Here is a 14,479-nt window from a genome sequence, read left to right as displayed (position 1 = left end):
TTTAGCAAGCGCACCCTGAGTTTAAATCCTGGCACTTCAAAAAAACTAAAAATGACAACTCAGAAAGATTTAGTCTGCAGTGGATATGTTCAAATTTGTTTTTTTGTTACCTTACCCTAAAGAATATGGTTTAACAACTGGTTATAGAGTCTCTGCATTACAATATGTAACACAATCTAGAGACCAAGTACTATGTATGGCATATGCCTTTAATCTCAGCATAATGGGAAGGGGTTGAGACAGAAGAATTATGAGTTCAAGACCAGATTGAGCAAGGTAGCACAGTCTTATCAAGGCAAGTATATAGGAGGAGTCACATAGGCTATATGCAAATATGATGCCATTTTATATAAGTAACTTGACAAGATATAGATAATAATATCTGTGGAAGCACTAGAACAAATGGCTCACAAATACAGGGGAAAATAATATATTAGAACTACTGTATGTGTGTATATATATACACACATAATACATGTATGTGTATATATGTGAACATACATGCAGATATAGATGCGTGTATATATATACACTAGTTGTATACATGTTATATATAGTTAAATAGAAAGTCTTTATAACACTTTACACATACACACACGCACACAGGCCAGCTCTCCTTCCTGCTGCCCAAATACTAGACACATTTTGTACATATACTTGGGTAGGGCAAGTGGATGTTTTTCATACAAGCCAGGAGCCACCCAGAAAGAAAATTAGCACGTGGAGAAAATCTTTCCCTTGACCTTGACACACAAGCTTGGTGGTGTGAGTGGAATACAGGGTGTCTCCCTGGGGCCCAGAGCCAGTCTCAGTTGGGACTGTAATTACAAGCAGGAAAGATGAGGGGTGTTGGGAGGAGAGGGCACAAAAACTGGCTGGGGCTATGGGTAGGTCAGACAAAGATTTCTGGGATGGAAGAGCTGGAGAAGGCCTCCCAGCTGGCCCTAGCCTGTGGAATTAAAAGATGAAAACAAAGTGCCCTGACACCACATCTTATACTCACTTCTAGGTATGTTTGCTTGCTTGTACTGCCTTCTGTCCCATAAACACAGCTCATCTTTTTTCCAAGCAGAAGGTTGGGGGCCAGAAGAAGTCTCTGCTTGGTAAAAAAAAAAAAAAAAAAAATAGCTACAGGAAATATTCCCCAGTTTTCGTCTTTGTCAGCAGACATTCCTACCGAATAGGTGAGATCCAGGGTCAGAGCCACCCCCCTGGCCTGCCTTTCATGAAGCACTGGATTGCTATGCTCTGGGGTCCCCACGGAGCAGGATCTGGGGGAGCCGTGAAGCACTGTTTCCTATGGCTGGAGTAGGAGACTCCATTATTGACTCATTTTTCTTGCCACATACAGATTCCCCCCCACACACACTCCCCGTGATAATGGACTCAGTTTCAACACTCTTAACAAGTCTTGCCTTTCATCAAACAAGTCTCCTTTCCACTGGGTCCCACTGAAATGCTGATGGATGGATGGCAGAAATGGCTGCTGCTTTCACTCGGGGTCCCAGGAAGTCTTGTCTACGGCAATCTCTGGCATCCATTTGCTCTCTAGGCTACTCCATATCTTTACTTGAACTCTATCCTTATAGAGGAGCCATCCAAGACCAGTTTTGTTTATTTGTGTTTGTGTTTATTATGTTTGTTTTTGTTTTTATTTTTTATCAGTCCTGGGCCCAGTGTTGTCCTTGGGATCCAATTTGCTCAAGCCTAGCCCTCTACCACTTTGAGACACAGTGCCACGTCCAGCTTGTTCTGTGATTATTTGGAGATAAGAATATCAAGGACTTTCCTGCCTGGGCTGGCCTCAAACCTCAATCCTCAAATCTCAGCCTCCTGAGTAGCTAGGATTACAATTGTGAGCCACCAGTCCCCCACACATCCAATTATCTTTACATCAAGTCTCTGCCCTAAGCGGACACCAGGACTAGGAATTCACTTCTTTGGATAACCACAAGCCAGAATCCAAATGTACCACTTCTCATCAAAGCTGTCACAAATTATGTAAGAACTTGAAAGTCAAAAATCAAAACATTCTGTGTGTGTGTGTGTGTGTGTGTGTGTGTGCGTGCGTGAGTGCATGCACGATTCTTGGAGCTCAAACTCAGAGGCTGGATGCCGTCTGTTCTTGAATTTTGGTGCTCAAGGCAAGTGCTCTCTCTATCATGGAATTACAGCTTCACTTCTAGCTTTGTAGGTAGCTGATTGGAGATAAAAGTCTCATGGGCTTTTCTGCTCAGGCTGGCTTTGAACCTTGATCCAAATCTCAGTCTCCTGAGTAGCTAGGACAGGCATGAGCCACCAGTGTCTAGCACACAGTACTTTCTTACAAATAAAACAGACAGCCATGAGGATTTGTGCTCATAACAGCCAGAAGACAAAACAGGGTAGCATTATGTCAGTAATTGTTACTCTCAGAATGACAACGGATACAGCAACAGATGTAGACCTGTGTCCAAACATGGGCTAACCACTCAGCAATACATTGAGACAAATCACTGACACTCAACAGCCTCAGAGTGAAACAGTCAATGTCAAAAGCCGAGTGTGCTTCTGCAACCCTCACAGAAGGGAAAGTTGGCAGGAAACTAGAGAATACTTACCAGGGGTTGAAGGGAGGGCACGGAGACCATAAAGGAACAGCATGGGGGACTGTCCTGCACTGTGACACTGTTGATGGCACAGATATTGTGAATGCCTGTGACAACTACGCCTGTGCATCTCAAACCAATGAAACCCCCAGGAAGGTCTGAAGACTACACAAATGTCAGCTTTGATACTCAACTTGTCTGTATGCTCAGGCAACTTTTTTACTTTCAACTCTGCAGTGCTAGGGATCAAAAACAGAGTCTGGTGTATACTATGCAAGTACTCTACCACTAAGCTACATCCCAAGGTATAGGAATGACTTCTTTTAATTAATTGATTTTGGTGGTACTAGGGTTTGAACCCAGGGCTCTATTCACTTGGTTTTGTTGATTTCAGCTGGCCCTCTGCCACTCGAGCCATACATCCAGTTCTGATTTTTGCTGGTTATTTTGGAGATGAAAGCTAGGGTACTTTTCTGCCTGGGCTAGCCTCAAATCTTAATCCTCTAAATCTCAGCCTCCTGTGTAGTTAGAATTACAGATGGAAGCCACTGGCGCCTACTACATGGGCAACTTCTAAGCCTATATTTTAAAAACAGAAATACAAATAAAAAAGGAGGATCGCAGGTACTGCTCAGTGGTAGAATACTTGCCTAGCAAGGGCAAAGTCCTGAGTTCAAAACTCTTAGTAACTGACAAAAATAAGTAAAAATAAATGAAATTAAACAAAACATACAGATGAGACCTGCATACTTGAGCTACAACTTAGATTGGCATGCTCTCAGAGTTTGCTGAGAGAACACAATTCTCTTTTTCCCAGTGGAGAACAATTGTCAATTTAATGACTAAGTCAGGATTTTTCTAATGCTCTAGGGAAAGGAGAGCACCTGAGGATGAAGAGGCAGGGGGAGGAGGGCAGGAGAGGAAGAGCAGGGGAAGAAGGGCAGGGGGAGGAAGGCAACAGGAGGGTAGGGGAGGAGAGGCAGGGGAAAGAAGGTGCAAGGAGAGGAGGAGCAGGGGTGAGCCACCCACATAGGTGGGTTCTCAAATAACTTGGGCTCTTTTCTGTAGTAGTTCAATGGCCAGTCCCTCCTGGAAGACTACCCTCTGCACCCAGCCCAGCCCTCAGTCCCCTGGAGTCACACCATGAGAGGGACAAAACCGTGAGCACAGTCAACCAGTTCTGAATGGCAGCATTGTTAAAGGACCAGTGTGTTTTCACTTAACACTCAACACTTTCATTTCAAAGTCCACGGGAAGGTTTCCTGCAGTTAATAAGTAATGAGCTTAAACATGCCCTCCCAGCCCCCAATACTCGATATGCTACTTAACCATCTGACTCTAGTGCCTGGGGTCAACTCCCAAGGACACAACAAGGCAACTGAAAGAAAAGGATGTCCAAAGAAACAGTTGTCCAAACAAATGGGCAACAGCTCCCCAGGCAATGTACATCCGGGTCCTTGTGTGTGCTCTGGCTTGAAATGAACACGGGTCACAGACAGAATGGGTGGGGGGTGGGGGCCTGTCAAATCAACAGCCTTACTGTAATTAACCAGGAAGAAAGGTGGAAGCATAAATCTAAGACCATGTGCGAACTCCTCCACCAGACAGTGCGCTTCATTCAGATTCTAATGAGAAGCTACAAAATCCACAAGACCATAAATAAGTTGTGACAGGGTGTCTCCCCTGGGCATGCTCTCAGCAACAATAACACTTTTCATTAAGCTTCGCTGCAAATATTCCAAATTTAAAAACAAAAACAAAATGAGAAAACGCTTTGATCAAATCATTCTACACTGTAGAGTTTTTATCAAGAAATAATCAGAAGTGTGCCATGATCTAGTACAAACAAAAAGTTTGTGTTGCTGTTATAAAAGCAATTGACTCAAAACAACATCAGATGCTCAAATACTTGAGAATGTGTCTTCCTAAAAGAGCAGTGCTTCTCAGAGACACCCAGGAACCCTGCCCTGGGCTGCAGGCGTACAAGGAGTGGGGGGAACAAAAGTAAATAAACAGAAATCTGTCAAAATAAAAAAGTGTAAATCACAGTCTTTGTAGACAGAACTTTATTATTATTATTATTATTAATTATTATTATCTTTAAGGAGTTGCCAGTTGTCATTTAACAAAGGGGTTTATGAATACTATGCATACTGTCACCCCTTTCAACCTTCTCACCCATCCCTCCCCTACCCGCCCTGACTGCACTTTCTTATTTTCCTAGGATATACACTGGATTCTTGACTGCCTTCTCCCCGTCTTTTCTTCATTTGACTACCCCCTTCCCCTTGACCACACCCTATCCCTCGAGTACCCACTCCCTGGTGGTTTTTGTAGTTGTTGTTGAACTTTGGCTATGCCTTTCTAAGGAATTATAATATTTGTGTCCATACTTGAATCTACTCTAGTTCCATTAATGCCTTTGGATATTACTTTTAAATTTACATAACAGCAAATACTCAGTGTATATTATCATTATTAATAATTACCAAAAGCTTCCTAAAATCTCATTCAAAATCAATTTCATTTTTTAAAAATCACACTTTTAATAATTTGAGACAAAACTTCTACCTCAACCAAAAAGGAATTACATGCAAAATACGCAACAGGAATGATACTTCAAGAAAATATTTAAGAATCAGAAAAACGTTTTCATGGCAAGAAAGATTCCCACACAAACATAATCCCCTAACAGTTTTATATGAACTATTTTCTTTTTGTTTATTTTTTATTGTAGTTAATAGAAGGGTTACATTATATTCATCAGATAGAAGGTGCATTACTTCACATATATTGATACCCTTTGTCATGTCTTGGTCCCCATTTCTCTCCCCCCACCCCAGCCCCTCATCTTGTTTTCCTCCCTTCCCTATCCAACTTCAAATAACCAAATATGCATATATAGAATATATCAGATAACCAGGAGAAATACTGTAACAATAAGAGATAACCAAGGGACAGCAAAAGAGATGAGAAATAACATAGTTCATTAAGGACAATCACTCATTATAGTAATTGAGTTCAAACCCCAGGACTTGAAAGGAAGAAAAACAAAAGTTTGCTGGGGGCTGAGAGTAGAGCTCAGAGGTAGCACACAACCACAGGGAGTAAACAGGATACCTGCTTTTAAGAAATGGTGAAAACTCCCAATATCATGTATGTAGTGATTGTGACATATAACAAAATTAAAATGCTTTGTACTCCTCTCTACAATCCATAAGCATTCATCCATAATCCCATTCATCTTTAAATATGGTTGTATGAATCAGGCACTGGTGGCTCAGGCCAGTAATCCTAGCAACTCAGGAGTTGCAGTTCAAAGCCAATGGGGCTGGCAGGAAAGTCAGTGAGACTTTTATCTCCATTTAACTATCTGAAAACCATAAGTGGAACTATGGCTCAAAGTGGTAGAGTGCTAGCCTTGAACAAAGGAGCTGGGGGACAGCATCATGGCCCTGAGTTCAAGCCTCATGACTTACAAAACAAACAAAAAATATGTTTATATGAATCTTGTTGATGCCAGTGAAGTTGGCCTCCTGCAGACTGAAAAAAATAAAGGAACAATCTTACAGCTGTGGCATTACTGTCCATAAAAACTCAGACGATTGTGAAAGTCCTCACTACCCATAGAGTGACTGATTTCACTGAAACAGGCAAGAAAAGTAAATTTACAGAAAAATATTATGGAATGCATGTCTAATGACTCATGCCAGCAACACTAGTCTGCTGTGCAGTACCAGACATGTCCAACTCACTAAATTCCTTCCTCCCTGGTCTGATGCTGAGTGTCACCACTAGAAAGCATAGCTTCAACCACACATTTTAGCTCTGGCCTAATGGATCTGTACTTGTCAAGGCAGACCTGATGATTTATTCACCTGTAATGCCAGCTACCTGTGAGTCTAAGATCAGGAAGAATGAAGTCCTCCAAGCCCAACCTGAGCAAAAAGTTTTCATTACCCCTGTCTCAGCCAACAGCCAGGCTTGGTGGTACACATCTGTCACCCTAGCTACTGTGAGAAGTGTGTCAGATCACAGTCCAGGCAACAAGCACACACACTGTGTGTGTGTGTGTGTGTGTGTGTGTGTGTGTGTGTGTGTGTGTGAGGGGGGGTAGGGAGGGAGGGAGGGAGGGAGGGACGGAGGGAGAGAGAGAGAGAGAGAGAGAGAGAGAGAGAGAGAGAGAGAGAGAGAGGGAGAGGGAGAGGGAGAGAGAGAGAGACTGACTCACTGGTAGAGCACTTGTTTACCAAGCATAAAACCCTGAGTTCAACCATGGGGAAAAAAAAGAAAAGAAGGGAAAAGAGAAAGATGGTGTGGGGTGAGGGAAGAAAGAATTCTCTTTAGAATTCCAGTTTTCTAAGTATCTTACATAAACTTTCTGACTCTTCCCATCACTGAGGCTGAACTAGAGAATTCCCTTTTCACAAGGCAACAGAAGTACTTGTCTTTCTTAAGTGAAAAGTTGGTCAAATAAAAATGAACAGCATCTCCAAATGCTGGTCAACAATTTCCTATGGAATTTCCAATGTTTCTGAGGTGAAATCCAGTTTTTCAACTCCTATGAAGTTTTCAATTCAAAAACCATTTACTGGGCCAGGGGTTTTGCCTAGTGGTAGAGTGCTTGCCTAGCATTCGCGAAGACCTGGATTCAATTCCTCAGTCCCACATACATAGAAAAAGCTGGAAGTGGTGGAGTGGTTCAAGTGGTAGAGCTCTAGCTTTGAGAAAGCCCAAGGACAGGGCTCAGGTCCTGAGCTCAAGCACCAGGACTGGCAAAAAAAAAAAAAGAAAAGAAAAGAAAAGAAAAAGAAAAGGAAAAAAAGAAAAAGAAAAAGAAAGAAGAAAAAACCTATTTACTAACTGCCTAGAAGAAAAGGACAGAAGGAAGGAAGGAGAAAAAAAGGAGGTAGGGAAGGAAGGAGGAGGAGTGGGGGAGGGCAGGAGAGGGCAGGGCTTCATCACATGGCTAGCATACAGTAACAGTGGGTAAACATTAGCCATATTTACTCTTTTCTTCACGGACCTGGAAGAGGCTTTAAAACCAAGGGAAACATATCTCCTCCCATCATTCAAAAGCTGTACTTTGGGGGAAAGTAACTGCTATTCCAGCATGGAATGCTGCGCTTGGACACTTGATGTGCAGGAGGTTGTAACACAACTTCTTTAAAAGTAACACATTTAACCTCTCAAGTACCAACTAATTATCTGAGAAGAGAAGCTAAAAAGGCACATAACACCAGGCTCTGGTGCCTCACACCTGTAATCCTAACTACTAAGGAGGCTGAGATCTGAGCATTTCGGTTCAAAGCCAGCCCTGGTAGCAAAGTCTATGAGGCTCTTATGGCCAATAAACCAACCAAAAAAAAAGCCAGAAATGGGATGTGTAGCTCAAGTGAGCAGAGGGGGGGGAGACACCCCCATAAAGGTACAAAGGAAGACTGAGTAACCGACCTGTCGGAGAGGAATTCAAGTGAGAGTGGAGGCGGAACAGGGCAGAGGAACCCCTAGAGACTTAGATGCAGGGTCAGAAGTCTTGAAAGCTAGGCTGAGGCACTGGAGTTGATTCCATCAGCAGCACCAACTGGCTTTCAGCTAAATTCTGGGAACTCTGAAGTCTGCAGAAGAGTCTGGACTGAAAGGGAAAAGTCAGATCCATGCAGCCCCATCAGGAAATGGCACTGAGGAGCGTCTCTCAGACCTAGAGGTCACTGCAAGCAGGCGTACTGGTTTTCTATTTACCTTGACGACTAACTAGTCTTCAGGGTCTTTCTGACCTTTGTTCTTTTTTTTTTTGGTGGCCCTGGGATTTGAACTCAGGACACTGTGTTTGCTAGGCAGTTGTTCTACAACTTGAACCACTCCTCCAATCTTTTTTGCTTTTGGTATTTTTCTGAATAGGGTCTCATGCTTTTTGTCCTGGCTTAGATTATGATCCTCCTATTTATACTTCTCTCATAGCTGGGAGCACAGGCATGAGAGCAACACACTGGGCTTTGTACTGGTGGAGATGGGAGACTGTCTTGTAAACTTTCTTCCTGGGCTGGCCTCTAACCCTGTTCTGCCCAAGTAGAAAGGCTTACAGGTGAGCCCGCAAACCTGTAATTCATTCTTGACTTTTAAGTGCAGCTACTCTAAGTAATCTATTATTATTGCCACCTACTGTGTGCCAAGTGCTCTGTAAATTTTACCTTGCGTTTGCCTAGTACCCAAGTAAGATAGACATTACTAGGCCCACTCACTGACCAGACAATTAAAATCCCCTACGGCCACATAATAGGATCCCACATTTGGTGAGTGTGAGTGAGGCTGGACTTTTATACCAACAATAAACTGCTTTTTCACTTGGCAAAGGGGTAAGCAGGAAAGGCAACTGGACCAAGCTTCAGACTTCTCTACTGCCTTCTTGTCGGAAGACTCCTGCAAATTAGTGCCCTGACAATGTCACTCATCACTTACTCTGCATCCAAACTTTTGCAACTTGTGAATGACAAGCACCACAAATCCTACCAATGACAAGAACAGATGCAAGGCTCATGTCCTCAAACGTGACCCCACTTGAAGCCCCCACAGAAAGAAAAGCCAACCTGCTTTCTCCTCTAATAGCCTGACTTAACACAGGAAGGGTAGGGCCCTGCCACTTTGGGCCTGATTTCGTGAGAGGTTCAGAGAGCCAGAACAGCAAGTCACATGACGATGTGACTGTGACATGATAAGGAAGAACATGGATGGAGCCAAGGAGCTCACAGCCAGCAACAACTGTCTTTTGCAGCTGTTCCTGTGGCTTTGCTGTACCCTACATGGCAGGGAGAAGGAGAAGGAAAAAGAGCAAGTAGATGACAATAGAAATAGTGACTGCAGCACAGTACAAGCAAGGGTGGAATGCAATGGGTAACAAAATGAACAACAGGAAGCCAGAACATGTGCTATGCTTGTGTGCATGGGGAAGGATAAGACCAAGGCATGGAAAGTAGAAATGGGGGCAAATGCAGTCATAATATTCACTGCAGATGTGAAAACGGAACCAGGTAAATCGAGGGTCTGGGTGGGGCTGGGAGAGATAGGGGGAAATGACAGAAGGGGAGACATTGATTAAGGTGCATTATACTCACAAATTACATAATGAACTTGAATCCCCCTTGTAACAAGTTAAAAATAAAAGTTCAAGAAAGAAAGAAAAGTCTGGGACTGGGCAGGAAAGGCAAATACTGTAACTCCACCATGAGACAAGGAAAAGTGACCTAACTGAAGATGTTATATGATCAAATGGGGCTGCTTTTGTTAGACTGAAGTCCTTCACTCTTCTCCCTGTCACCCTGAGGGATGACCAGGCATGAGGAAGAGCTACCAAAGAGCAAGATCTCCATTTCTGCTCCAAAGAAGAAAAATACAGTCACTAGATCTCTATCTTTTTCCCTTCCCCACCCCTCTCCACTTCAGAAGAAGGGAGAGAAATAGGAATGGGGAGTCCATTTATAGCTTAAGAAACTACATGAGCCATGGTGCCTTCCGGGGAAGGGGACACTGCCAGTCTTTATAGCTGAGCCAGGCTGAATGGGGCTGCAGAAGGGGGCATCTGGAGTTTCTTCCACTCGGTGAATCCCTAGGAGCTGGAGCCCCTGCGTTCTGGACAGGTTCTTTATGACAGCGTGACTTGTTTGTGGCCACTTCATTCTGAAAATCAACATGCTCACTTAGGTCTCAATTCCTTTCAAAAGACCTTGCACGTGAATAGTTGTTACACTAAACTTTTGCCTAAAATATCCCCCCAAATCAGTCTATCTAGAAATGTCTGGCCCCCATTGCATTCTGGGCAATCTTGATGTCTGGAAAACATAAAAACATTATCTACTTCAAAAAGTTTTGCACCATAGCCATGCCACATTTACGAACTATTTTGCTATTACATACATACACATACACACACACACACACACACACACACACAATTGACTCGGTTACAGGCATATCTAAACTCGTTTTTTTCTGAAGTTCATTTTTTAACAACTGACCTAGAAATGTTCAAAACTCAAACTTCCCACTGGAGAACACACACAATTAAGTTTAGAGGTCACAACAATCTAACAAACGCCAGGAAGAAACTGAAACTGGCTCAGGTTGTCCAATCCTGGTGCACATTTTTGAAGGCAGCAGTGTCAGCTGATTGGCACGAGCTTTGCCAGCCTCTCCTAGCTGCTGACCGGCTCTAAGAAGCCTGACCCCACTTAGAGCAGGCAAGCGCCGACAAGAGGCATGCACCAAGAATTAGTTCAGGAGAGGGGATTGCTTCACTGACTCCAGGGTCTAGCTCAGGGCGACTCAATTAGGAATGATTTGCTCCAGGGTTCAGTAATGTTACCAGTAATTTCAAGATGTCACAACTTAAGAGGGAGTTCCTGGCATCTGGTGAGCAATGGCGAGGTCAGATGATTCCCAGCAAAAATTATTGAGCTTCAAATGTCTATAATATCCAGTTTGAGAAACCATAGACTAGCTCTAAGCAGTATTGCAGTTCACCAGCAGCTCCCTTTTACATTATTTGACTATCCACCATGAAGCTAGCACATGTAACATCTCACTCAGTACCTTTTTTCCCCCTAGCTGTTAACACAAACTTTAAATGGTTGTTCAACAAGCAACATGTCATTATTGCTGTAGCCAATGAGAAAAGTCAGTGATCAGGAGAACAGTATAAGGTATAACAATACACCACTTCTACCCTTTCTGTTGCTATTCTGACATAGAGGACAGGACAATATTTTCTTGTCTGGACAATGTAACAAAAGGATATTCTAAGATATTCAAGAGAAAGAGAGGGTTTATGGTAGGTTGTCTTGGCACGGCTGCCATCCATTCAAGGTGATTCAAGAGTGAAACACTGAAGGCTAACTAGAAATAAATACTGTAACACAAAAGCAACAGCATGTTAAAAGAACAACTTTAAGTATTTGAAAATGGCCCAGTAATACCAAAGTCACCATCAGCAACAGCAGCAGCAAAACAAACAAGTTTTGGATTCTGCACCATGTTTGTACAACTTTGGGCAAGTGACTTTGGGGTATTCATCACTGAGAAAATGGTATAGATCCATAAATTCAACATTACATGAATCACTGAAATAAGATGCAGCATCCATGTCCCCTTACACACAGACTGGGAACAAGAACCAGCACCAAGGTGAGTTCACGGAAAAAGAATTGCTTTGGAATCCAACAGGCCAGGCAAGGTCAGCTGGCAGACAAGCCATCCTGAAGTTCCCCCACGCTGGCACTAGGAGGCAGTGTTCTTCCCAAGGAAGTCCTTGGACCCCTGGTGGATGGGTCCACAGGCTGGAGAATTGCAACCTCAACAAACCTTTCATAAATTCTGTTTTCATCAGATTTTTCTAAAAGACTCAAAGCACCAAACAAACAAGACCAAAAACCAAGCTCAGAAGTATTTGCCCTAGAGGCAAAAAGATTTACCCCAGTTTTCTTACAGATGAAAGTAATTAAAAACCAGAGCCCTGGGGTCATCTACCTTTGGACAAACTAGTACTTGCACAAAGTCCTATGGCATAAGCAAGAAAATAAAGTCCCATAGACAATATAGGTGCTAATGTCTTGTGTGTGTGTGTGTGTGTGTGTGTGTGTGTGTGTGTGTGTGTGTTAAATATGTATTATCAATGGATTAGGTACCACTCTCAAAAAGAATACAGTTAGGGGTCATCAATAGCAAAAGAAGACAGCAATTGAGCGTCCTGAAACCAGAGGGACGTGAAATATGCTATCCAATTAAGTCAGATAAAGTAAATTGGCTAACGCTAGAGACACAAACCTCACCAACCTATTTTGCGGGAAGATTTCAAGACTGTCCTGGATTCACAAGACATTCCCCGAGCTCTCCACTCCCTCCCCCCCCCAAAAAAAAATCACATCAGTCTTCCTCAAGTCAATTAAGTTTATTTTGAGCCACTTCAAACCTCAAACTTAAACAGAAATTTATTAAATAAACACAACCAAGAAAGGAAAGGGAGCCAAGAAAACCACAGCAACTCTCGATCCCAGAGGGAGAAAAAAAAAAAAAAAAGGTTCTCAAACTCCAAAGTAACTGTGGTGTCCCTCGTCCGAGGCTCTAAAGGGCGCATCGGTTTCCTCTTTTTTTTTCTTTTTCTTTGAAATAACGAATATTCTCTAAATTCGCATTCCACATTGGGGGGGGGGGCGGTCGGCACAAACGCAGGGACTTTGGATGGCACGGTCTGACTTGGTGGCAGTTCTGGGTACGCGGGGACCCCAGCTTGTCTGGCGGGGCAGGAAGCCGGGTGGCCCCCTCCTCACGCTCCCCGGGAAGTGTCCGCACCCCTGCACAGGAAGCCGGCACGCTTCGCAGAGGAAATGCCAGACCAGACCTTTCTAGGAGAAAGGCACGTCCCGAGCTCAACGTTTTTATGGGACTTCCTGCGCCCCGGCAGCGGGGCCCGCTGCGCTCCGCGAGCCGGGCCCCGGCGCCCGCGGACTCACCTGGAGCGGGGTGTCGCGGGGACACCCCCGAAATCCAGTCACCTATGCACCGGGAAACGCACCTGGGCTGCACCCCCTCTCGTCCCCCCCCACCCCACCCCCGACGAAGTGCGAGCGCGGGACAAAGCAAAACCTGCCTCGGCTTACTCATCGGGGCTCCCGGCCGCCCGGGGGAGTGGAGTTTCGGGAGACTCCCCAAAAGTTTCCTGCGGCGGCGGAGAGGCGGCGCGCGAGCGCGCGGAGGGCCGGCGGGTCCCCCCACTCCGCCGGGGCTGCGAGGCCAGGTGGGCCCCGGCGCACTCACCTCCGGGAAGAAGTTGTCCATTGTTCCGGAGCCCTGGCTCCCTGGCCCGCCGAGCGCGGCTGGCGGACGTCAGCGCGGCGGGGCCCGGGAAACCCGGCGAGTCACCGCGCCGCACCGGGGAGCTCGCGCGCGCGGGGCGACCCCGCGGCCATCGCGTGCCCGCCTTCCGTGCACCCGAACCCCGAGTCTCCGAATGCCCCCAGCTCAAGCAGCCTTTGTCTCCTCAACCCCCAAGTTCCTCAGTCCCGAGCTGGGCGCTCACGGGAGGAGAACAGCTGGTGGCACATTCTTCCCTGGCCCGGGTAGGATTGGGGGGGAGGTGCTGGCGAGCGCGCCCCCTGCCTCAGCGCGCCTCCCGAGGGCGATCCGGGCGGGCAGGGATACAGCAGCCAAGAAGTGCGCCCCGTCCAGCGAAGCCGCTCGTCCAGCGAGCGCCCCACGGTGACCAGCCCCACGCCCCAGCTCTGACCGCAATCCGCCGTTCGGAACTCTGAGACCGGCGCGCACGGGCGCTCCGCCTACTCCCTCGCCCCGCCCAACCCCAGGCCGCGCCCCCACGGCATGGCCACGCCACTCCACCTTCTCCTTTACCCCGCCCACTGAATGGCCCCGCCCCTCCGGTGAGACCACGCCCGTCCCCGCGCTGGGCCACGCCCCAACCCCGCCCTCTCCCCTTTCTCGCTAGTCCGCCGGGCCCCGAAAACTCAGAGTTCCCATCCAGGCCACGCCCACTCGGGTGCCCAGGAATCCGGGGCTGGGAGGTGAGGGGCGCCCCGCGACACCCGGTGGTCCTCCCTCCTCCCCTCTCAGGTGCGAACTCAGGTCTTGACTTTCTTTCCCTGCGGTGATGGGCGCTAAAAAGTCCCCGGGAGTGGGGGATGGTCCCCAAAGTCTTTGATGCTGGCTCACCCTGCAACCGGCTCCACCCCGATCTCATTAGTGCAGCGCGCCGGACGAACCGTCCGAGGAAAGGAAGCCGAGCGGCTCGGGATCAAAGCGAAGACCGAGGCGAATCCGGGCGGCTGAGAAGCCGCCCTCCCCCTTCCCAGGCCGGGTTTCTGTGGTGCGCGGGGGGCCCTGCTCGG

At 46.2% G+C, this 14,479-nt stretch overlaps 1 protein-coding gene across 1 annotated transcript in view; it reads right to left on the bottom strand.

The window, feature by feature from the left end:
• Positions 1-13,942, bottom strand: part of LOC150064652 (unconventional myosin-X-like) — a 101,268-nt gene extending 87,326 nt beyond the window's left edge. Inside the window, exon 1 of the mRNA XM_090332106.1 lies at positions 13,395-13,942. Within this exon, the coding sequence (XP_090188232.1) occupies positions 13,395-13,415 (21 nt within the window). The 5' untranslated portion in view covers positions 13,416-13,942. The remainder of the gene's footprint in view (positions 1-13,394) is intronic.
• Between the last annotated feature and the right edge of the window lie 537 nt (positions 13,943-14,479).

Source organism: Megascapheus bottae, chromosome 4, assembly GCF_031878675.1.
Source record: "Megascapheus bottae isolate mThoBot1 chromosome 4, mThoBot2.hap1, whole genome shotgun sequence".
NCBI lineage: Eukaryota > Metazoa > Chordata > Mammalia > Rodentia > Geomyidae > Megascapheus > Megascapheus bottae.
The sequence above is the reverse complement of the archived record's forward strand: the minus strand, read 5'-3'. Positions and strand labels throughout refer to the sequence as shown.